This window comes from Cryptomeria japonica, chromosome 1, assembly GCF_030272615.1.
Source record: "Cryptomeria japonica chromosome 1, Sugi_1.0, whole genome shotgun sequence".
Taxonomy (NCBI): Eukaryota; Viridiplantae; Streptophyta; class Pinopsida; order Cupressales; family Cupressaceae; genus Cryptomeria; species Cryptomeria japonica.
In genome coordinates, this window is record NC_081405.1 from 938,240 (window position 1) to 963,317 (window position 25,078).

Consider the following 25,078-nt stretch of genomic DNA (forward strand, 5'->3'; position numbering starts at 1 on the left):
TGCATACTTTCAATAAGAAAACAATGGGAGTAACAAGCTTGTAGTCGAGCCTCAAAGCTCTGATTACAAGTGAAAGAGATTAGCAAGGGTGATACAAACTTACAATCAGGGTTTTGAGACTCGATTGCAAGTGTGCATGTAATGCAACACTCAAAGAATGGGTGTCTTGCAATCAGGTCTTGAAACCCCAAATGCAAGTAAAAGATAATAAGCAAATAACGAACTTGGCCAAGTCACTTACAATCGGGGTTTTGAGACCCAATTGCAAGTGAAAGGTTAAGCTTGCAATGCATAAATGCGATGAACATACTTGCATTCGAGTTTCTGGAACTCGATTGTAAGTTAATGAATACATCACATAAAAACAAGATAAATTATAATCAAGTTCTAGAAGCCTGACTGCAAGTAAAAACAATTGACTTGCAATTAGAATAAAAAGTTCCTACTTGCAGTGCTTGACTCAAGACCTGAAATTACACAAAAAATTATGAAAATGAAAGCCTTGAAACTAACCAAAACTTGGACAACAATTACAAACACACCCGCTGATGATTTTCCCATTCAGGTACACCTTTAGCCTCTGTATATGTTTGGGGCTCATAAATACTGTGAATGTTGGCCATAAGAGCAAAATTAACTGTGTGTTGTTGGCTCTTACCTCTAACGGATCTACCCTCAATGAGCTCATCATCATGAAGATCACCAATGGTCTTGTCCCACCACTCAGGCTAGACAGTAGAAGTACCAACATCTGCTGTAGGATGAAGAGTGCCTGGAATATCTAGAGAAAGCTCCTCTGGATGTGGATCGAGAAGATCTCGAGGAAAGTAAGGGGGTGCAATGTCATGCTTGGGAGACCCCACAACTTCAGAGTCAACTAAATCCCTCCCATCAAGTGGAGCTAGGGGAATGAGCTTCATACCAGGTACAAAGTATACATTGAGGAATATTAAATCCCTCCCACCAGATGAAATCTAAACGTTGCCCTTGTCGACAACAGTATACGCTTCACCTCCACCAAAGATCATTGAATCAGTGAAAGACATGTACTCTATAAACCGATCCCGACGATGTGTGAAATGTCGAGAGGCTCCAAAATGAATGTACCAGGCTGATGATTGAACATCATCAGAGGAGGTTTGGGCCATGAACGCATAGAAGGCAGATTCCTTCTGATCAGGATGCGTGGCAGAATTGGTTTTCTGCTTGGACCCTCCCTATTTGGATTGCTAGGATGCTATCAATTTCCGACAATCTTTCACCAAATGGCCATATATATGATAGTAGGAACACTATAAGCTCTTCTTTTTGGAAGATCGCTGAGGTTGACCTTGACCTTATCCTTTCTGCTGGAAGGACAGAGCTTTACCCTTGCACTTATGCGAAGCTAAGGCTATGAAAGCCTGTTCAGTGTATGAACTAGCGTTGCTTCCAAACTGCTGCTTCCATCGATCCTGTTGGAGCAGCTTGTTGTAAAGGTCAGGAAACTTCAAATCAACACTAGCAGAGGAGATATTGAGCGTATCAATGAAATGAACGTAGGATCTGGGAAGGCTTTTCAGCGTGATCACTACCATATCCTCTTCCACCATGGTTTGACTTATAGCTTCTAACTGATCACGAATGTCCTTGATCTTCGTAAGATGTGTCTAGATAGATGACTTCTCATCCATCATGATAGAAAACAACATATTCTTTAGAAAGAAAGCTCGGCTCTTGTCGTACGTTTCATGAAGATCCTTCAAAAGATCCCAGATCTCTTTTGCTGTTTTACCTGAAGGCACCTGTGGGAGTTGATCATCTGTGATAGAGAGTTTGATAAGCATGACAGCCTCTCGATTCTTCACATCATGTTTGTCTTGATCATCACTTGCTGTTGTAGGACGAGATTCCTTGCCCAAAACAAGCTGATCAAGGCAACAATACTCAAAGATGGTAAGCATACGCTATTTCCAGGTGTTGTAGTTGCGACCATTGAACTTCTGACCGTGTTCCAACATGATGTTGGTTAATGATGCCATCACAGAAATCGAGGTTGATCGAGGTCAACTAAGTGAAAGCAAGAGACAGAAGAATTTGATTTTTAAAGAAATCAGAATAGAAACAGCTGCTGAAAAAACTGAAACCCTATAGGAGAATTCTGGCACAAATTCCAAGGCATGAATTTCGAGGTTTGGAAGAAACCTAAAAATAAATTTTTTTTGCACACTTAAAACATCATAAATGGTGCCAAAAAACAACAAAAATCCCAACGTCCACAGAAATAACATAAATTGTGAACTGTTTTTAAATTCCAAGGCAAATTTGTTGGCACAAAAATCGAGGCATGAAAAACGAGGCACCCCAAAAAAATCTAAGACCAACCCAGAAAAGCTCTTCAAATATGAGTTTTGAACCTCGTAAAATGTGTCTTAAAGAAAAAACTATGAATTTTGAGTAAAATTTGTCAGTGTTGTCTATTTTTTAAAATTCAAAAAATCGAAATAACAAATTAAAATCCAAAAATTCTAATTACCAAAAATAAAGTAAATAACTAATGATACATATAAAATCTCTTAATAAATTTTTAGCTAGGGGAAGAGCATCAGTAGTTGAGCACCCTAACTTTGCACTTCTCAAAATCCTACGTGGAAATTTCAAATCATTCCTAATTTTTTATAGTAGCTTGCTTGGCAAGTCCCTTGCTTATAACTAAGCTTTCAACACCACATCATCAAGTATGGTGCCACATCAGCATGCTTTTTGCCAAGGTTTTCAAAACACCCCCCCAAAAAAGTGAGATCAATAGGTGTGCAAAAGAGGCCCCAATAGTTGTGCAACTGATATGACATCACTTGATTGGTTACTTTTTACAATATTAGTACATTTCCTAACAACTATTGGTACATTTCCTAACGATGATTGATACTTTTCCTTACAAAAATTGATATTTTATGGTTCAAACAATAAATTTTATTTGTTCAATTTTTGAAACAAAAGGTATCAACAACCCTCACAACAATTGGTACATGCTCAACTACTCATGCTTTTCCCTTATATTTTTTAATTTCTTTATAATTAAAAAATTAGGTAAGGAAGAAGTAAAGGATAATTGAAATATGAATGGTAACTCGTGCTATTTCCCTACATGCGAAGATGCAATTGCCAAATATAAAAACGACAGCTCAAACATAACTTCCTCCCAAAATGCTTGTCTAGAAATCCCATTACGGAAGCAATAGTTGTCGACCTGCTATCCCATATACCATTTTTGACCTATTGAATATTGCAATCTTGCATTACTCTAAATAGCGAACCTAAAACTTTAGGTTGTGCTGAATCGATACCGCAGCCATTCACGCCCAGGGTATAGGGTACAGAGTTGGAAATATATTGATTGCAGCAAACGGGACAAAGCGGAGGGGCTTCATCTCAGACTTTAGCATCCATTCTATTCTCTAAGCAGCGTTAGCAGCCAACCGGCAAAATGGTATCAAATTTACTTCGTATCAAATGAAGTTTTTGTTGTTTAAAAACTTATGCGAGGGTTTGGGGTTTGTACTGTTTAACGACCCGCTGCAGTTTCTCGAATTTGGATGATGTTTTGAAATCGTTTCTTATTTATTTATAATATTTTGTATTTGTATTTAATTACACGGTTTTGAAGTAAAATTTCGTTTCACGGGGACTTGCAATGGCGAAGATTATTTCTAAACCCTCAAATATGTTCCTTTCCATGTTTTACGTGACTGTTATTTTTTTTGTGTGTGCACAGCCTCAGGGAGATTATATAGAACTTCACAGGAAGCGGCATGGATACCGTTTGGATCATTTCGAGAAGAAGCGCAAGAAGGAGGCCCGTGAAGTGCACAAGCGATCTGCTTTTGCTCAAAAGGTGCCCTTTGATTGATGCAGCTGAAAATGTTTTTTGTTGTTGCACATATGTTTAGTTCCAGACACAGAAAACGTATTCGTGTTAGAAATTTAAATCTCACTTTGCCGTTCTCTTTCAAGCATGATTGTTTGTATTGTTGAAAACAATCTTATAGGAATGCTACTGCATATGAAATTCCAACGGATATTGTTACCTGCTGAACTTTTTCAACACAAGTTGTCTAATTCGATCATTCATGAACATTAACATAATTTATAATTTGGGAAAGGTAGATATTCAGGGTCCATATTCATCAATAAATAGAACTTTTGGAGAAAGCTGCATATCAATTTTTTACGTTAATGTTTGAGATCACCCTTCGTGAATATAACCTGCTTCCTATTGAGTACATTAGGACAATTACATATCCTCCAGCCATTTTTTCAGTTGGATAAGTGTACAAATATGGCTCACATAAACAGCTGAGAATCAAAGAAACAAAGGAAAGCACCTAGAGAGAACATATCTAAGTATAGCATAATGAAATATATCCGTATGAAAACACATTTGCACCTAGCTGAATCAATTGAACAGAGCATATAGGAGCAGTTGAGCAAAAATACACCAAAAAAGAGTTAGGCACTTCAGATTCTTATTATGTTTTATCAGCAGGTTAGTAGCAATTTATTTACTACTCTTTTTATCATTTTTTTCCTGATACAGATTCTTGATGAAACTTTGAATTTTCTTTTCAAAGGTGTTAGCCCTGAACTCAACACATTCCCTTAGCCATCAATTCGAGTATGGTGTTGGTTGAAAATTTTGTACACTTGGGGAAATATACAAAATTCTGGCTTCAACCACAGTGTGTGAGTAAAACTCTCCTAATTAAAGGAAGACTCCCTTTATCTATATTTAATACTAAAACTAAAATTGGATGAAACAATAGCCTTTCTTCCCTTTTCAAGAAAGCTAATATCCTTTTCTCTTCATAGAAAGTGATAGCAATTTATAGTAAAACAACAGTAACAACTTTAAAATAAATGAGAGAAAGGAAATGAAGTTTCCTAAAAGTTCAAAGACTTCCGTCACTTCCTTCGGGACGGGACAACAATATCAAGTTCAAAGTTTTGAATATGTGAAGTCCTATCTATCCTTTTCTATATTAATGATATTAAGAACAAATTATATCAGCACAAAGACTGAAATACCTTATTCTTTTCTACATAAAATAGTAAGAACTAGTACGAGCTCAAAGACTCACAACTATTTCTTACAAAATCTACTTCTAAACTCTCTTAAGAACAAGTGCAAGCACAAAGTCTTACAACTCCCCTCAAAAGAATATTTACTCTAATTTATATTAACCTCCAATACTTGTAGCTCAAAGACTGCAAATCAAATTCGATTAAGCTCTTTATGAAACACTTGCAAGAAAGATAATATGGAACACAAACTCAAGAATGTAGCACAAAGACTTAACATTTGAGCAATCTTCTTCTATTTCTTTCAATTCTTAAATTCACACATAAAAGCTCAAAGACTTCTTTGCTGCAAATTTGACAGAGTTTTTGCTTGCTTTCCGAAAGATCATAATTACAACAGCCCCCCCTCTAGTATTTATAGGAGAGGAGTCATGAGAAAAAGGTGGGAGGATCCCAACTAACTTGAGAAATTCTCTCAACCACCAAGACTTAATCAATAACTAACTATCACTTATTCAAAGTTACAAGTCCTATCCTAAATTGACTTGTAACTTGTCTACTTGTAATTACAAAAATGCAAGTAATGACTTAAATTGCAATTTCACAAAAATGTTTTTACAAGTAAACATGTTGAAGGAGAAACTACAACTAAAAGATTACAATTTTGAAAATGCAACCAAGTGTTGAAAAACACTTAAGTTCCAGCGAGAGAAATGAATCCTTCGAACTTCCAGATGATCATTTGCAGCTCATTAGGATCCAGTTCATTGGTATTTTTAGCCATGATCCTGGTTTTCAAAATAACATCGCTGCAACGGAGGATTGTGGCATTATTTCTCTCAAAAGAAGACTGGGTTTCCTGCAAGTAGGCTTGATAAGCCACGATCTTGGTTCTCTCGGATGCTGAAAATTGTTCACTTTTCCATTCTTGACGGATCTTCAACTGCAGATCCGAGAGAACCTTTTCTTTTGCCAATAATTCCCCATCATGACCCATGATGTTGCAAGAAGCTTTCTCACAACGAGAGATCATATCCTAAAAAACTTCCATTCGCAGCCTCATAGCATCATCAATGTCTTCAATAAGTGACTTGAGAACAAGGGCTTTGTTCTCCAAGAGCTCCTGATATTCTAAGTACACAACCCTTGAAGGAATTACTTGATGTTCTAAAAGAACACTTAACTTTTGCTGAGAAATTTTAAGCCAAGTGGTCGAGCTGTCTTCTACCCTTTCCAAGTCTTGTTTGAAAGTATCAGAAACTTGGTTCAATTGTTCTTCAATGATCTTCAATTTGACCATCATTTGGGAAACCTCCTTCAAGACTCGTGCACATAGATTATGAAGCCGATCAACCCAAGATTCTAATGCTTGTATCTTTTGAGCAGCTCTCTCAACTCCTTGAATTGATTCTCGTGCCTCAGTAGAACTTGAAGGATTACTCACTTCAACAGCAGGTTTTGTGATCTTACGAACAGCTGCAACAAGTTGCCTATTCTCCTCTTCTACCTTGTCTTTCTTGGCTAGAAGCTCATCATACCACTGTACTAGTGAAGCTATAGAGTATTGGGCATCATGCTTTACTACTTCATGTGTTTGTTTACCCAATTCTACCCTTGTGACCTTGTAATCAGTAGCTGACATCTCTTCACGTGGCTTATCTGCAAGAGGCTCAACAATTTCAGCCACCTTCATCTTATTATCATCAATTGTTACCCTTGAGATTGTCTTGGCTCTTTTAGCAACCTTGGGCCTAGATTGCTTAAGCTGTTGGTAATCAAAGGTATCGGGAGAAATCTCCTGCTTCTTCCTCTTGGGCGTGAATGAACTAAGCCATGGAGGTAAAGCCATCAACTCTCCTTCAGTAGCTGCTGTAATCAAAGGAGAAGCAGTTTCTGTTTGAGCAACCGTGGTCATCCTGGGGGAAGTATATGTCTGGATGGCAACCTTGGCTTGCTCGGTAACCAAAGGACATGAAGTTTGTTTCATAAACTTCTCAAAGCTAGAAGTAGAGGTATTAATCTCTGATAGATGAATGCATGCAGGAGTATCCTCGAAGGTTTCCAACAAACTCTCTTGTTGATGATCAAGAGGTGGCTCAACCGCTGAAATGGGAACGACATGCTGAGGAAACTCATGAGATGACTTCGAAGCTAGTGACCTAGGAGCATCATCTGATTGCTGTCCTTCTTCTGGATCATTAGGATCAATCACATGAATGTGAAGCTGAGACTTTTCTTTCCCACGAACTGTCGCCTCCTCAGGAGGAAGCACCATTGCTCGACTAACCCACAATTTGATCCTTGTGCCAAAAGATGATGCACCTTCCTTGTTATCAATCCAAATCTCAGACTTGCGTCCAAGAGGCCATGTAGAATGATCTTTCCTTCCAACCTTAATCTTGATGAGCCTAACACCATTACCTTTGAGCCAAGTGTTGGTGTTAGCTAAGATGGACTGAAATCTCTCAAGAATGGAAGTGCATTTTTTGTGTGACCATTGAATTAGAGGAAGTGGAGCTTCTTCGACCTTCCGTGAGACATATTTTGGGTCAATCACATTCCCATCATCAATCATCCCTTGTGGAATGTCCCCTAGGTTCAAGTCAATGATTTGCTCAAGGGTGAGCCGACAATAGTCCATCTTCAAAACTTCCTTTTCTGTACGGAGATCCACCCAGATATCCTCAATGTGATGCACATGTATGAAGGACTTTTTGATCCTTTCCTTCATACCTCGATAGTCAAAATCTGCCCTTGACTTAAACCTTTTGAGTTTAATCTCCTGCATCTCAGTCTTCCATGGCTTTGGCTTTGACGGATGTGACAAGAGAATATCGTCCAATCTTCAATGGGTTAGTTGTAGAAATCCCCATCCCAACCTTATGTTTGACGGATTGATGAGCATGCACAACCATGATCTGTCTTCCCAACTCCATAAGAATAATCCTATCATTTGAGTATCTAGGAAGCATGTATGGCTGCCCACTGTAGCATCTGACTCTCATATAAGTAAAAGTCGGGAATTGAAGGAACAAACAACCATACTCATTCACTCTTTCCCATGCTTCATCTGACACTCTTCTATTCTTCAGAGTCTTGTCAAATTGGCACATGAAGTAACCAAAGAAAGCATTTTGAACCCTCTTGAAATGTAATCTGCTGGGTCTCAAGGGCAACTGATCATAGTATTCCCACACTGGTATATGCGAGCGATCACCCTTGGTAGAAAGACTAGGGAAATGTCTAAGTGATGTTGCCAAATACACTAAGTATGAATTCATATAAAATGCCATAGTGGAAGGGACTGTTGCAAGTTGTTCACACAAAGCATCACTGATGACCTCTCCCCATGAAATATGATGGGACTGCCTTATGAACATGATAAATTGATACATCCAAGGCTCAAAAACATTAGAAAACTCAAGACCCAACATTCTGTTGAGGAGAGTAATGATGTCTCCAATTTCCCACTTGAAGTCACAACAATATAACTTAGCCCACCTTGTGAAAGTGGCCCGTGGCTCATGAATCCACTTATTGATGTGGCGTTTGTAGTCCTTTTCCCTCTTGACATAGTACTCAGCTGCACTATCCTTGAAAATCTCCATATACACAGGTGCTGACGGTATTCTGAAGACTTTCTCAATGGTATCCACATCAAGGTGAATTATTGCCTCCCCATCATCATTTCTGATGGTTCTTGTCTCCTTGTTAAAATGATGAGCACAAGCAAGGACAAATTCAGGTTCTAGGGCAGCCACCGGAAAAGAGGAAGTGTGGTGAATGTGTCTGTCCAACAAACGCTGCATATTACTATCCTGTGGATCCTCCACCCTTTTGACGAATTCTGATATGTCAACATGCCCAATTTCTGTATCCTTGATATGATCCATAGGAGAGGAAACTTGTGTAGAAGAAACCTTGTCTTGGTATTTGTCATATTTGTATTTCATCTTCTTTGGAATGGAAGGTGATGGTAAATCTGACATTGAAGAACAACTTGGTATGCTGCGATGAAGACTTAAAAGTGTTAAAGCAACATCAAAATCAGCTGCAACTAACATTTTTTCTTCTTCAAATGGGAAGAACTCCAACCTTTGTGCTTCACAACTTTGTGAGAGAAAGATGGGAAATAAATGGGAATGCTTGAAACTTGGGTTTGACCAATTTCCGATATTGGGGAATGTTTTACAAGTATACAAGTGGGGAAGATTAAACATGCAATCGGATTTTTAAAACCCGAATGCAAGTATACTTGTAAAATAGAAAATGGAGAAATGAGTGAAAAATGAGATTTTGACGTGGGAAATGGTGTGAATGGAATGTATGGATAATGGCAATGAATATGGATGAAAATGGAAGGATTTCGAGAATGTCATCTTCAAGAAAATGGGAATAACTTTCAACCTGTAATTCGGTTCTAAAAACCCGATTTTGAAAGAATGGGTATTTTTCCACTTAGAGAATTGGAATTTCACCAAAAGATGATTAAAATATTCTAATCACTTGGGAAGATCAATTATTTTCATCCTACTTGTAATCGAGATTTAAAATCTTGAATGCAAGTAAAGAGGGAAAATGGGGAAGATCAATGCAATTCACAAATTGCTTTGCAAAGGGGAAAATCTCTCTCACAAAACCGTTTTAGGCAAGAATTATCAAAATAAACATATATACAACTAGGAAGATCAAACAAGAAGGAAAAATGAAAGAAAACTTGTCTTGCTTATCCAAGATGCCTCTTCAAGAGATGAAACAATCTTGAAAGGAAGCATCAACCTCTTAAATAGAAAATGACACCAAACCCTTGCCACTTTTTTTTTTTTTGCAAGCTCGGATTTGATTAATAACAACAAAAACGTTTTCAAGATGCAAGAAGAAAGGGTCAAATCTTCAAGGAAATACCACGTAGGAGAGACCCAAAGCTAAAGTTCAACAATGGAGTAAAATTGTGTCAAGCAAAAATGGCTTTGAAGAGGTCAAAACGCAGCATTGAAATATGAAACGTCTATCAAATCAATTGCAACGTGTTCACAAACTCACAAAATCCGCCTTGCTATCATATCGCCTCCTTGATCCATGAATTTCTCCACAAAAATCGAGAAGAATTTGTGGCAAAATCGGTTTAGGAGAGGAAAAATATTTGGTCGGGTTCTTGGAAGTGAACAACAAGTTTCAATTTGCATGTAACAATGAAAATAGGGTTTCTTTCTTCATATTACAAGTTTAAAATGTCACTTTTCATTGCACAAGGCAAAATCGGGTTTTTAAAACCCTTTAGCAAGTTTAAAATGCCTTCAAACACATTTCTAGAGCAAATCGGGTTTGTGAGAGGAAAATACAAGTTAATAAACTTGTAAGAGGAAAATAAAATCCTCTCAACAAGTTTTCATAACTTGACTCTAAAAAAGAACTTGTAATGGGGAAAAAAAATTCCCTTTACAAGTGACTTGAAAAAAAAACATGTAATAGGGAAATAAAATCCCTATTACAACTAAAGAGCAACTTTAAAAACTTGTAATGGGGAAATAAAATCCCTATTACAAGTAAAATCACTTAAAGAGGAACTTTATAAAAGAATTACAAGTGACTTTTAAATTTATAATTTAAAATTAACTTGTAACTTATCCAAAAAGTTCCTACATGACTTAAAAAGCCAAAAAGCAACAAGGGGGAAATTAAAAGTAAGTTACAAGTTCTGATTCATAAAGTGAACTTGTAATTAATTAAAAATTTCTCTACAAAGACTAAAACAAAAGAAAACATAAAACTTGCAACTTAAAGAAAATTTCCCACCTGCAATCAGGGAAAAAAAACCCGAAATCGAAGGAAAGACATAGCAAACGAACCCAGAATGTTGGTTGTAATTAGGGCCAGCGGATTCCTATTGCCTTGGCAACATTGGAACCCGCCCCCTTTCATATAGGGCTAGGCCTATCACCACTCGGCACTTAAGGTTGCTTGCCACACACTCAAATAAACATGCCTCCTTGATAGGGCCGACCCCATCAAGGTAAATTAAAAGGAAAGCAATGAAATGTTAAAGTAAAGGAGGCCGACATGTTTAGGGATCTTATGTCACCTATATATATGCAACACTTTCCTCTCATTTACCATATCAAGTTTAATGTTGATAAAACAATCTTTGGTGAAGAGCGAAATTTATACCTATGCATTCAAGCAAGATAAAAGTCTTCCATATAGTGGCAGTGAACCTCATAAGGATTGCATTAGACTTCAACCAGCAAACAGCGAACCTCCTCACATGTTGTAGCAGATCCAAATAAGAGGGTGCGAACTTGGTCAAACAGCAGCAGACTTTACATTGAAGGCAGCGAACTCCCTTAGAGACAGCAGATCATCATCCAACATTGAAGACTCCATTAAAGGGCTGTAATCAGACTGTAACCTAATTATTCCTCCCTCATGGTGGCTGTAAAACCAGATAAGTGTGTAATTTCCTGTTGAATTCGAAATCATAAATCAGATCTGAGGATCCTTTGGCTGGGTTTTTCCTCCTAGGAGGTTTTCCCAGGGTAACTCTGCATTGTCTCCAGCATTTCATTTCCTTTCTTATTTTTAAAGTCTGAAAACAATAAATTAATTAATCTAAATCTAATTTTCTGAGTTTTATTCAATCTGAAAGTACTAAAAATTAACACAGAATGCGATGAAATTCGAAATGTAGTTCAAGGATGGACTGAGGATTAGTCCAGTCCAGGGATATGGTGAAATTCTGCCTCGGGAAGCATGCCATAAAGTAAAATTTTCATTTTATTACAAAATTTTTATGTAATGGTTCATCATTTTTGAAAACAAAAATGAGGACAACATATGGTTTAATTGAGACAGCACAACACAGAGTAGATGCTTCATCCATCTCATCACTGTCTGTATAATTGTCATTTTCAATCTTGTCTGAACTTGGAACCAAATTTTCATCAATTGCATTTTCTTTACAGCAGATTTGGAGCCTTTAACAGCATCGGCAGGGTTGAAGCTAGGAGGGCAGCTGGAATAATTAGGGCCACTAGGCTGCTCTGGCCACCCATTCACTCCATATTCAGCCTCTTCAACTCTATCAGTTAAGCGTTGGGTTCTATCTTCTTGACTTTTTCCTGCTTCCTGTGAACTTGAGAAACAACAGCTACTGTTACTTCTCGAGTGTGAGAAGCATTGTGACCTTGGAAAACCTCCTTGTTCATTTCATTCGGTATAAACTGCAAAATTTCAGATGAGCAAACTAACAACAACATAAACAAAAATTTGGACAAAAGAACATCATTTTTGATAGTATCGCTATCAATAATGATGCTTTAAACATTCGATATTCTTTTTTACTGAACAAGTAGCCCAAGAAGGAAAAAAACAACTCCTACCAATCTGGAAAAGGAACAATTATAAAATAAGTGATAAGTAGTTTTCAATTGACTACACACAAGATCGTTTTTGGAATCAACATAATGACAATTAGCACCTACAACCAGATTTTGATGCAACATTAGACACTTAAAAAAGGATTTTGCAGGCCCCAACACACCATACCAAACTCTTTTAAACTCTTAGCACACATGTTAGCTGCATCAGGTAACTTTCACAGATAATCGACCCTGTGAAACCATTGATTAGAAAAGGGACAAAAAGCATACAAACATTTATTAGAGGCTTTCAACAGTGTACTTCCTCGAATCCATCTCACAGTGGCAAAAGTTCATTATCAAACCAAAGAATCCTCTTCTTAGATTCTTTCAATTCTAGCTATTTTATACAGGGTGTAAGTTGTCTTGTGCTGTTTAGGAATATGAAACTTTTCTTGTAGAGTCTCCCAAGGAATTGACCCTTCCTTACCAAGAATGTGATCAACGACTTTTAATACTTTTGCATTACACAAATTAGCAGAACAACCACTAGTGCAGGCGAAATAAGCATTCTAATTGTCAAGAGACTAGCAAATAGATTTGAAAGCCAAAAATGTTCTCTGTTACCTGAAATCACCTCACAATCTATAATAAAGTCCCTAGCATAAGCCCATGTCTTCCATATAGATAAATAGGTTTTTAAACCCAAGCAACTTCATGCCTTTTCTTACTACCTTTTCCATCAGACCCCAATTTTTTTTCTTGATGAACATTTTCATCTGGTTGAAATGAGAGGAATACAGTAGCAAACAAGAGGAAACTATAGTGTAAGAGGACAAGACCTTTTGATGGACTTGGAATGTGTTAGCAAGAGAGAGCAAATGTCCTTGCCACTTTGAGACCTTATTGTTTATTTTATTCATCACCCACTTCCATGTCTTTGTGAAGGAAGAATTGAGAGCAAATGGAATTCCTATAAACTAGATTAATTTATTGGGATCGCTCAAATTCCATTCTTTACCAATTAACCAAGGGGGGATTCTTTGCAATTGAGAATATTAGACTTGCAGACTGTTCAAAATATTTTTTGATTATGTCCTAATGCTAAATAAAATTGCATATATCACCAATATTGGCATGGTATGATGGTGAAGTTGTTGTGTTGTTCTTGCCATCAAGGTTCAAATCCCATTGGGGTGCTATTGTTCAATGCGTAAATGGGGATGAGGTCCCCCATTTGTGACCTCACGGGTTCATAGCTCCAAGTCAAAAGTGGTCCTCTTTAAAAAATAAATAAATAAAATAAAATAAAATTGCATATATCACACAATAGTGAAGAATTCAGATACGGAAGCATACACAGATTATTAAAACTCATAACCTGTTTTTCATTCCTTCGAAAAATGTACAAGGAGACCTCCACAGCTAATATAACTCACGGTTGCATGGAAAGCAACTTGTATCACACTTCCAATTTCCAATCCTTTGGAAAACTTGTTTTTTCAGTCCTTTGAAAGACAATCTGAATGAAATATTTTCAATCTTCTATTTTGGTTGTATCTTGATACTAATTTAGCTAAAAATTAAATCTTCCAAACTAGAAATCTTATGTTACACACGAGATGAATTGAAAGATAAGTTTGAATCATTAGTGATTATCTACACTTTATTAGACTTATTTGGCTAAATAAAAGACTTTCAATATTATCACTAAAGTGAATAAAAAGTACACTAACTCAAACCACTTGAATTTGTGCAGGAGTTCCTATCTGAGATAAATGACTCAACAGAAGGAATTATGCATCAATTCAAGCTTATCTTTAAAGGCCTTAAACTTATCTTTTGCTAAGGGTTTGATCAGAATATCAACTACATACTGATATATGGAAATGTATTGGCGCTTAACTGCTCCCTTTTGAACCTTGTCTTTGATGAAGTGATATCTGATCTCTGTGTACTTGGACCTGCCATAATACATTGGATTCTTTGATAAATTAACACAACTTTAGTTATCACAATAAATGACTGGGATCCAACTCCTAATCAAACAACCATACAAATAACTTGCAAAGCCAAATCACCTCACAACTAGCAGTCCTAGCTGCCATATACGTTGCCTCTGCTGTGCTTAGTGACATTGAAGTCTACTTCCCACCGAACCAGAATACCATTCTTGAACCCAAGCTAAAGTAACACCTTGAGGTGCTCTTCCTATTTGTTACACTATCTTTCCTGATCAAAGTCTGCGTATCCTTGCACTTCAATTCCTATTTGTTACACTACCTTTCCCGATCAAAGTTTGTATATCCTTACAGATCAGTTCACTATCTCCAAAATATCTCAGACCATACTCCACTGCACCTTTTACATATTTGAGCACATGTTTTTTCTGCTACCCAGTGCTCCTGTGTGGGATCTACCATGAATTAGGTCAAGATGTTCACTGCAAGATATAAATCTAGTTTGGTGTTGACCAAATACATCAAGGAACCCATCAGTTGCCTGTACAACATGGGATCAATTAGCTGCGAACATGAAGATGTTACACACTTCAGATTAGTGATCATAGGTGTGGCCATAATTCTGTAATCCTCCATTTGAAATTGCTTCAGGATCTTCTAACCCTAGCAAATCCCTTGATGGTTTGCTTTGTGCCCTAGTTGCCGTTTCAAGTTTTCATTTTTTAGTCTCTAAAAAGAGGGCCAAAAAAACTATTCTTCTTTTTGCTAAGACCTAGTTCACACTTCTAGTTGTCGTTTCAAGCCCTAGCAATCACCTTAAACCCTAGTTGTTGAAAAAAACTTGCAGGTTTGCTGTGTTTACTAGTTGCTAGTTCAAAATCCTAGCTATTGGTTTGTATTACTCACAAAACCTTGTTCTTGATTGCAAAAATCCTTCCGTGATGGTCTAATAAACCCTAGGTGTTGGGCTTAATCTTCATAAAACAATGGCTAAAAATCTTCAAACCTTGGTCATGGGTTTTATCTGCCCTAGCTGTGCTGCTCAAACACTTACAGACCCTTGCTAGTTCTAGAAAGAACTAGCCACTTCCCTTGCAAAAACCTGCTAAAGAAAACAAATAGAAAATCTACAATATCTTTTTATGTGCATAAAAAATAGTCATGACTTTTTAGATGATGGCCACGATTTTTCTTGTTGAACAAAATTGCAAATATTTTTTTCTATCAACAACTCGTAATTTTTACTAAAAAATCTTGCTTGATTTATTTTTAAAAAACTTGTGCAAATTTATTCAAAGGTCTCTTGTGATTCAACTTAAAATGGATTGTGATTTTTTAAACAAGTGAAGCCATGATTTATCCTTGCCACGGAGTTGTGATTTTCTTTACAAAAATCTGCGATTTCTCCCTTTGTTTGGCTTTGCGATTTCACAAGGAAATCCTAGACAAATTTTCTCACAAAAACCCTCTTGTCCTAGTTGTGTGGTTTTCCTCAAGGATCTGGTGCGATTTTCAAACAAACCTTGTCATGTAGCAATTTCCGGAGGGCTTGATACATCAGTGTGAAGAAATTTGATGGATGTGATGGACAAATTTTCTTTCATTTTTTTAATTTGGATAATAGCTCTTTCATCAGCGAACAGCTGGTAGAAATAAAAAATCTGATTAAAAAAAAGTTCCATGCCATGATTGCGTAGTTTTTAATGCTTATGTCATATTATGAGTTTAGTTTGGACAGGAAATCACTGAATAGATCATAATGAAAATGATCTGATGATGCCATTTAGAGTGCTTTTCTAACTTGTAATAATGTTTTTACTTATACAGGCTCTTGGTATCAAAGGCAAGATGTTTGCAAAGAAGCGTTATGCGGAGAAAGCTTTGATGAAGAAAACGTAAGTGCTTTGAAATTATGGATTGTCAGTGTGTTTTACAAACAGTTTTAGTGATCAAATGCCTATTCGAGCCAAGAGCCAGCCATTGAGTGAGGCAATTAACTTGTTTTATTAAAAAATTGTGTGTGGAGACCAGCTGTTTTTGTGACACTAAAGATAGTAATACATACCCAAAGAAGTGGAAGTGTGAGCAGCAACCATTTTGTGGTACTACTATGCAGACTGTTTTTACATGCATAATGAAACGTATAAGCATAAAACTTGCAATAATAGAATTATATCAATTTAATAAATTTAGTAGTATAAAAGCAAAGTTCTTATACAAGTAGGAAACCTGTGGGGAGTGTTAAAAAGAACACAATAAGAAATGATGCTAAAATAAAACTATTATTTAGCTCATGCATTGTAGTAATTATTATACTGCACATATATAAATAATCTTCACATATTTTTTGAATTCAGTTTGCAGTGTAGTAGCGTTTCATTTGGACAACAAACTGAAAGTCTCTATGGAATTCAATTACATGGGTTTAAAATGGGAAAATGAGATCAAATTAAAAAACGCTAAAATACTCATATTACTACTGGAAAAAAATTGCAGTAATTATTTCATGAAAAATAGAGTGCATAGAGAAAGAAAATTCAAACTTCAAATAGGAGAAATATATAAAGTTTCAATGTTAATTATTCTTGATTTCACCTTAAGCATATCATTTTCAGTTGATATTGTACATATGCAAAACAAAATTAGAGAGCACAATGGCCAAGGCACCTAGCTTTCCTGGCCACAAATGTGAAGCAGAAGTCTATGAGCACTGTCAAGATATATGATAAAGAAGCAAGTGTGTTATCTAAGAAAAACCCCGGAATCACGCATGGGTTTTTGAAAAATATGCCTGTAATTCCTGGGTTTTTTCCTGGTTTGAAATAGGCATCGCCTTGGTTTTCAATTATCCACCTGTGCCATTCTGACTTAGCATGGCTCTAGGGCTGGCCATTGATTAAACATGATTATTCATGTTCTTAGTCTGGTTTTTGGTACAATGGTCTGTAGTCTGTTGGCTCAAATGATTTTTTTATTTGGTAAACTGTAAATATGTTCTTTTAGTAAACTAGTTCTCATTTAGACAAGCATGGTTTAATCTCATAATCAACCACTTCTGACTGTTTTTGTACATTGGCTTCCTCTTTCACATTGCATCTTCAAATATTGACAATAGCTAAACACTTGAAAGTATCAAAGAATACCCTTGCTTCAGTATTATAGTCATTTTTTCTTCTCTACTTTGGTGTTGATTTATCAATGACATTTTTTTTCTAATCATGCAAGCTTTGATGCTGGTTACAGAAGTGCTTGATTAACGACTGCCATGAGGATTCCTTTTTTCCCAAAGAAACTTTATGAGCACATTAGCCAAGAAGGAAATTAATTTGTTATGATATCATATCATAGTCTGATTGTGAATATGTAGATAGGATACACACACACACACACACTAATGGGCAGAATTGTTCAACAAGACTAAGTGGAGCATGTTGTAATAGCTAAATTAGCAATTGCTAAAAGAAACTCCAATAAAACTATCTTTAGTTAATGTATCTAGGTAATCAAGATGATTCGTATAGATCCATAGTTCAATAGAGTTTCTTGACTAGGGAAGGGTGTGGATGAGGGGAACAATGGCTTTAGTTTGGGGACAAAGTGTTAGAGTAATTGGGTCTTTACTTGATTAATTAAACAATATTTGTTTAATTCTTTAAGTTCTCAATTATCTTTTTACACTTAAGCTAACATTAGGTGCATATAATTAATTATTATGTGCAAGCCTAAGGTTTTCCCTTTTTAGGGTTTCTTGACCTATTAGAGGTTTTTTTTTTTTTTCATTGTATTATCTTTTCACAATACATTTTTGGTGATTTGGAGCTCTCATTTTTGGAGAATATTTTTCCTGTGTTTTGTATGTTCTTCAGATTTTGCTTCATTGCTTCTCCTTGTAACAGGTTATTCGGCTTGCAGAAGATCTTCAGGCTACTATGGGGTTGTATTTCTCAACTCCTATACAAAGGTGGTGGGTGGATAGAGGGAAGGGGTGCAAATACATACAATACTGTTAAAATTAGTTGTAAAAAGATGTGTAAGTAGGGGATGGATAGTGGGAAAGGGACACTAATACATACAATACCTGAAAAATTAGTTGTAAAAAGACGTGTAAGTGGGGGGGGGGGTGGGCAGAGGGGACGAGACACAAATACATATAATAGTTGAAAACTTAGTTGTAAAAAGATGTGTAAGGAATAAGTATAAGAATTACAAATGAAACTTTGGCATACTTATTAAAGTTTAAACTACTAAAGGGTGGGCAGAGGGGACGAGGCACAAATACATATAATAGTTGAAAACTTAGTTGTAAAAAGATGTGTAAGGAATAAGTATAAGAATTACAAATGAAACTTTGGCATACTTATTAAAGTTTAAACTACTAAACATTAAAAAATGGCAATGATTGCATTGAGCATTAATAATGGTGGGTGGAGGTTTGGGTTCAAATCCCCCATTTGGGATCAAAGGGCAGGCCTACATGGAAGTCTTAGGGCAGAGCCCCTAGTAGGGTCAAGGGTTAGTGCCCCTTGTGGAGTTTGGGGACAAATCCCCTAGTGGGGTCAAGAGGCAACATCCCTTGTGGGGGTTTGGGGGCAGAACCCCTCGTGAGTCCACAAACTTTCACGATGAATGGCATCTTCACAATTTTATCACTTATTTTATGCAACACCAAGTTGTTACTAAGTTTGAAACTTAAAGAGTGATATGAAGCGAGGCTTAGAAGTTGATGCCTATTTATAAGTTTTTTGTGCCGAGGAAAGAATGAGAACACAATGGCAAAGGAAGTGCCTAAGGCAGGGTAAAGTCCGCCCTGCCTAGAGGATGTTCGATGGAGGTCAAAGTCCGCCAAGTTAGAAGAGATGGCACGTGAAGCATGAACTCCCCCCATCCAAAGAGGAGATGTTCCAACCATAAGCCAAGTTCGCTTTGGCCAAGCATGCATCAAATCCACCCAAGGCAAAGATGGCCAGCTAGTCATGAAGTCCGCCCTTGGACTGCCCAAACCCTCTTGAAATCCGCCATGCCAAAGAGGAGATGGCAAGATATTGGTTAAGTCCGCCTTGGAGAAGTGAAGGATATGGCAGGACATGTATGGAGTCCGCCTTATGCATGGCACTTAAAAAATCTTGAAGTCCGCCTTCCTATGGCAAGGACAATAGCATATGAAGCCTAAAGGTTGCCCTCAACTTTGGCATGACACATGAGTCTCAAACTTCGCCCAGCAGCAAGCAAGATTGTCCAAGCAAGGTCAAAGTTCGCCTTGCTTAGAGGATGTCCAGGTCAAAGTCCACCCATGACTAGAGGGTGAATGATCAAGCATGGCAAAATAACTTCCAAACTCCGCCCAAGTCTAAAAAGCACGTCCAATGGAGGGGTTAAGTCCTCCAAGCACATGAAGAGGACTGTCCAAACAAGCTTCAAGATCGCTTAAGCAAAGGGGAAAGAACATGGTCTAAGCCAATGCCAAGTCCGCCTTGGCCTTACATAAGATAAATTTTGCTTTTTCCAATGGCACTCAAAGTCCGCCTAAGAATGCAAGAGGTTTAGATGGCATAAGAGTAATAAAGTCCACCAAGTTGGATGTCCAATCAAGTCTCCAAGTTTGCCTAGGCTACAATGGCAAAAGATTTGTAAAGTCCGCCAAGGAACACATGGAGGAATGTCCAAACATGAGAGAAGTCCGCCTTGGTAGTTTAAAAGGGGACCAACATGAAGTCAAGTCCACCTTGGTAGGGTGAGCACCAAGTCCATCTAGATGGGGAGCTTGAATGGCCAAGCCAAGTGTGAAGGCCAACCCAAGTGTTGGAATTTGCCAAGAGGAAACAAAAATTGGCTAAGTGTGGAGTTTTCCACAACAAGAAGAGTCAAATTTTGACTAAGTGTTGGAAAGAAAATAGGAAGAAAGAAGACGACTAAAGAGGATTAGTAAAGAGGAAATGAATAAAGTCCTCGTCTGAGGGTGGAGTTTGTCCTCCTTTGCACAAGCCAAATTCAGAATTGAGGGCAAATCCATAAGCAAAGTGCGTCTGAGGCTCTGGGCATACAGATGGCCAAAATCTCGGCTAGGTATTGGAAGGTTCACATGAAGGTGTTACAAAATGAAATTGAATAGCCAAAATTTGGCTAAGTATGGGAAATACTTAATAGAGAGTTCCAAATTCCTCCATTGTGGCGTAGGCACAGGGGAGTTCTTCTCCAAATTCAAGGCACATGAAAGGATTTCAAGGCATCAAGAAAGGAAAGTCTTCAGACTTTCGAAAATATAGAAAGAAATTCCGGACTTCTTGGAGGATTTCATCTACAATCCTAGACCTATTGAAGCAATTAGGGCACCTTCTTGAAGGCTTTCATTTCCTGAAGAATTAAAGACAAACTCACAATCCGAATCAGATGGTGGCAAGAAGAGTATTCCAAAACAAATTTCCATACTTGACAATTTTTTGACACAAAATGAAGAATTCAGGGAGGACATCCAATGTGCTGAGGTGGTGCCTCGTCATCTTTCAACCAATCAGATTGTTCCAGGTCAACATGTCCAGGTTCAATGAACTTGACTTATCCAGGAGCTTCTAGAAGGCACACTTCACAATGCAACAATCTTCTATTTTATTATTGGTTTATATTTATCAAGAAGGACAAGTGTCCTCAAATGTAATTTTCTCATTGGTCGAGGGGCAGCTAGTTAGCAAACCTTGATTAGGTTTTATTTTGTAATCTCGACTATTTATTTGAAATCAATCCTGGCCATTGAATTGTAATTGAGGAGCCTATAAATTGAGCTCATCCCTCATTTGTAAATCATGGGAACATGTTGCAAAACATGTTAAGATAAGCAAAATGTTGTTTATGACTGCCAAAGTAATAAGTAATGCATTGTTCAAATTGATGGTGATTACTTCTCTTACTTTGGAGTTTGCATGGTTCTTTACCCTCATCATAGTTTAGATTTTATTTCATGTATGTTAGACGAATGCAAGATATGATAAGTATCGAGCTATGGTGAATCTTCCGCTCATACTTTTGATGGACAGATGATTTTTATTCATTGTGTAAAGTTAGTCTGAGCTTTGTGGATGCTTAACTTCTGTCTGGTTAATATTGTTCGATATGATGGTAATTATTCATGACGTGAAAATCATAAGCACATCCCTCGAAGATTGCACCCACTTTGTGTAGTTGTCCTAGCGTGGCGAAGCAAAGCGTGGTTATTAGGTTCACCTAGTCAATACCATCTCTTGAATTCTTAGAATAGATTAGAACTTCCAAACCCTTATCTCTTTTTTTAGTTTTCGTGAAGTCAATGATCCAAGACCCAAATGATAGAGCTTCATTGTCTAGATCTTCATTGTGAATTGAACAAGCCAAGCGTAAGTCCCCGTTGTATTTCAGCATACATAACCAAGGTAGCTATCCAACACAAAGTCGCCCGTTCGCACATATAAACCTTGGAGTTGGCGTGTGGTCTTTCTCGCAATCTTGGCACACGTAGTGATTTTGTTCAAGAGAGGGTAGAGTATCCTTGGATATTTTATTCTAATGTTCGGTAAATGATAAAACGTGAACGAACAGGTCTCCCTATGGTTCCCTCTTGGGCGAACTTGGGTCCTACCCATGGTGAAACCTTAAAAAAATGTTGAATATATTTTAAAGAAATACTGAAAATATTTTTTGTTAGTTGAGATGGAGAGATCCAATCAGTGTTTGAACGTATATCTGTTGAGTCTGAAACTGAAGTCTTTGTTGGCTAGGGTCTCCCTATGGTTCCCTCTTCGGCGAACCTAGGTCCTACCCATGGTGAAACCTTAAAAAAAATATTGAAAATATTTTAAAGAAATACTGATAATATTTTCTGTTAGTTGAGATGGAGAGATCTGATCAGTATTTGAATGTATATCTGTTGAGTCTGAAACCAAAGTCCTTGTCTTCATATAGTTTTGTAGATACATGATTTGACCCTCTTTCTCAATGGGGAGTCTACTCCTTGGGATTGTAGAGCCTGGGGTTGGCATCTGTTTCTATAAAGAAAGACCAGCATTGGTTCTGATGTTTCACTGTGGCAATGACAATATTTCTTAAAAATATCACTGTTTTCCATGAAAATATTTCTTAAAAATAAAGCTGTTTGGCAATGTTGATTTTTACAAAAGCTCTGTTTCTTTCCTTATAATGTATTAGTTTTCAAAAACTTAAATTGTTAAAATTAACTGTTTAGTGTCTTTTAAGATTTTAAACTGTGGAATCTAGATTTTTTTTCAAGTTAAAAATTATAAATCAAAATATGATATATCATATCACATGTTTTATTATAATTATATATTTTATATTAATATAAATATAAACATGATAGTATAAAAGTAGATATTATATATTTATATATACACACACACTCCTGAAGCCAGATGCACAACTGAGACATAGATTAAATGTCCTAACATTTGAAAAACTCCCTTTATTTAGTCATCTGTTTTAATAATTATCATTTTAAATTCATTGTCTTCTGAGAGGTGAACATTAGGAAGTCTTTTGCTTTGGTTAATATCTGTTGTCAAATCCTTATGCTGAAAAAGGGTTTCAACTTTTAGAGAAATAAAATGCCAAGATTGTATTTTGACATCATGTGATAGATATGCTAGCATGTAATTAAACAACGTTGTTCATTTTGGTTGTTTGTGGCAATGGCTAATTGATTGCCTTCCTCCATGATTTTTGGATTTAGAATTGCTATGCATGAACAAAAGACCACCAGACGCAAAATGGATGATAATGTTCAGGAAGGAGCAGTGCCTGCCTACTTACTTGACCGTGATGCAACAACTCGTGCCAAGGTAACTGATTTATTGTAAATCAGAGTACATGATTATTTCTTACATGTATGCAGCCTTTTTTGAGTTATAACTTATAGTTCAAGAGATGTTCTTTATGCATCTACTTTTTTTGCTATTTAATTCTTGTTTTGTTTAATTGTGTAGATGCTGAGTAACACAATAAAACAAAAAAGAAAAGAAAAAGCTGGTAAATGGGAGGTTCCCCTTCCCAAGGTAAGCTTATAAAAGCCATGAAAGTTGTTTTTGTTTGGTTTATTTTATTCTTCATGCACTACATGGCGATCTTCAACAACAGTAAAACTATTAACTTTGGTTTAGCTGTTCTGAATGTTAAAGAAATCCATCATCTTAGATATAGATCTTCTTGCAGAGAGGAGCTATGTATATATATATATATATATATATGTATGTATGTGTGTGTGTTTGTCTGCCTATGCATATGTGTGTGCGTGTATGTATGTGTGTTTGTCTGTCTATGCATGTGTGTGTGTGTGTGTACATGGATGCATGCATGTATATATGTATGTATGCATATGCATGTATGGATGCATGGATGTATAGATATAGGCATGCATATACATGGATGCATGCATAGAGCAATAGAGAGAGAGAGAGAGAGAGAGAGAGAGAGAGAGAGAGAGAGAGAGAGAAAATTTAGGAGGACATTGTAATCCAAGTTGAAGCTGAAGTCAAATAATTTTTAATGATAATCTGAAACAGAAATCCATATTTGATGCACTTAATGGTAGGCTGGATTTATAACTGGAAATGAAGCGGCCAATGGTCTGACAAAAGAGATAATAATTCAAAGGTAAAAAAGAATTGTTGGAGGAGAATGCATTGCCTTGATCACACGATGAGCCATCTTCCATGTTTGGAAGCACCCGGCCAGATATAGATGCAGGAGCATCTAGGGGTTTAGGGCAATCTTGCATTATCCAAAAATATTGGTATTTTAATTTTATGTTAAGACTAGGTGAATAAAAATAAATGCAAGCATCTATAGGTTTTCATGTACATAGGAAAGCATCCAAGAGGACATAGGGGGTAGAACATATTTAATATTTGTGGCCTATCTTGAATTGCAATTATAATTTTCATGGGTGGACATGTTTTAGCACTAATCATAAGGCAAAATAATGAAATTTCCCACCTAGGTGTCCACTTGGGGAAGGGGAAGAATCATGCATACACGTCTTGGTGGCTGTAAAGAGAAATGGGAAAAGACACCTCTTTAGGCACCCACTTTGGAAAATTGAAAAGACACCTCTTTAGGTGCTCTTTTGGGGAAGTTGAAGAGTCATCTATTGGCTGTGTTGCTTTTCTTGATATCCATGCATTGTTCATCAAGAAGGGGTGTGGGATTTCCAAGAGGTACCAAAAAATGCTATAAATTGAGGCTTGAGCTAGTTGTTTCATCATTCGGAGTTGAGCTCTTTTCTTTAGAGATGAAGAGAAGTAGTCAAGGGGTATAGAAGAATAGCTTGTAGCTCCAGCTTGCAGAGTTGTAAAGCCTAAGAGGCTAATATTTTGTAATTGATGAATTTGTAATTCATTTCATTTGAGTAATAGAAGGAAAGTTGTTTCTTGCAAATTTGTGTTGTTCTCTTTGTTATGCTATGCATGAATAGTGGATGGAGTAACTTGGGGTGGAGGATGTGTTTGGGGTGTGTTAGGGGAGTCCCCTACATCAGATATTTTCATAGGGATGGGAGAGTCAGAGTAAGGCCCAAAATTTAGGCCGATTGATTTTAGTTATTCTCCAGAGATCATAGTACACTTGAAATGAAAGTTGCATGTTTCATTATAACCTCTTTGTAGAACAGAGAAATACCATCTCTTATGATGAAGGTTTTGCCCACATCATAGGCTATGCTCT

The 25,078-nt window shown here is 36.9% G+C and overlaps 1 protein-coding gene across 1 annotated transcript in view; it reads left to right on the forward strand.

The window, feature by feature from the left end:
* Positions 1-3,178: 3,178 nt before the first annotated feature.
* LOC131036652 (uncharacterized) overlaps positions 3,179-25,078 on the forward strand; it is a 45,873-nt gene continuing 23,973 nt past the window's right edge. Inside the window, exons 1-5 of the mRNA XM_057968589.2 lie at positions 3,179-3,469; positions 3,755-3,874; positions 16,205-16,272; positions 23,091-23,199; positions 23,344-23,412. Coding sequence (XP_057824572.2) covers positions 3,467-3,469; positions 3,755-3,874; positions 16,205-16,272; positions 23,091-23,199; positions 23,344-23,412 — 369 coding nt within the window. The 5' untranslated portion in view covers positions 3,179-3,466. The remainder of the gene's footprint in view (positions 3,470-3,754; positions 3,875-16,204; positions 16,273-23,090; positions 23,200-23,343; positions 23,413-25,078) is intronic.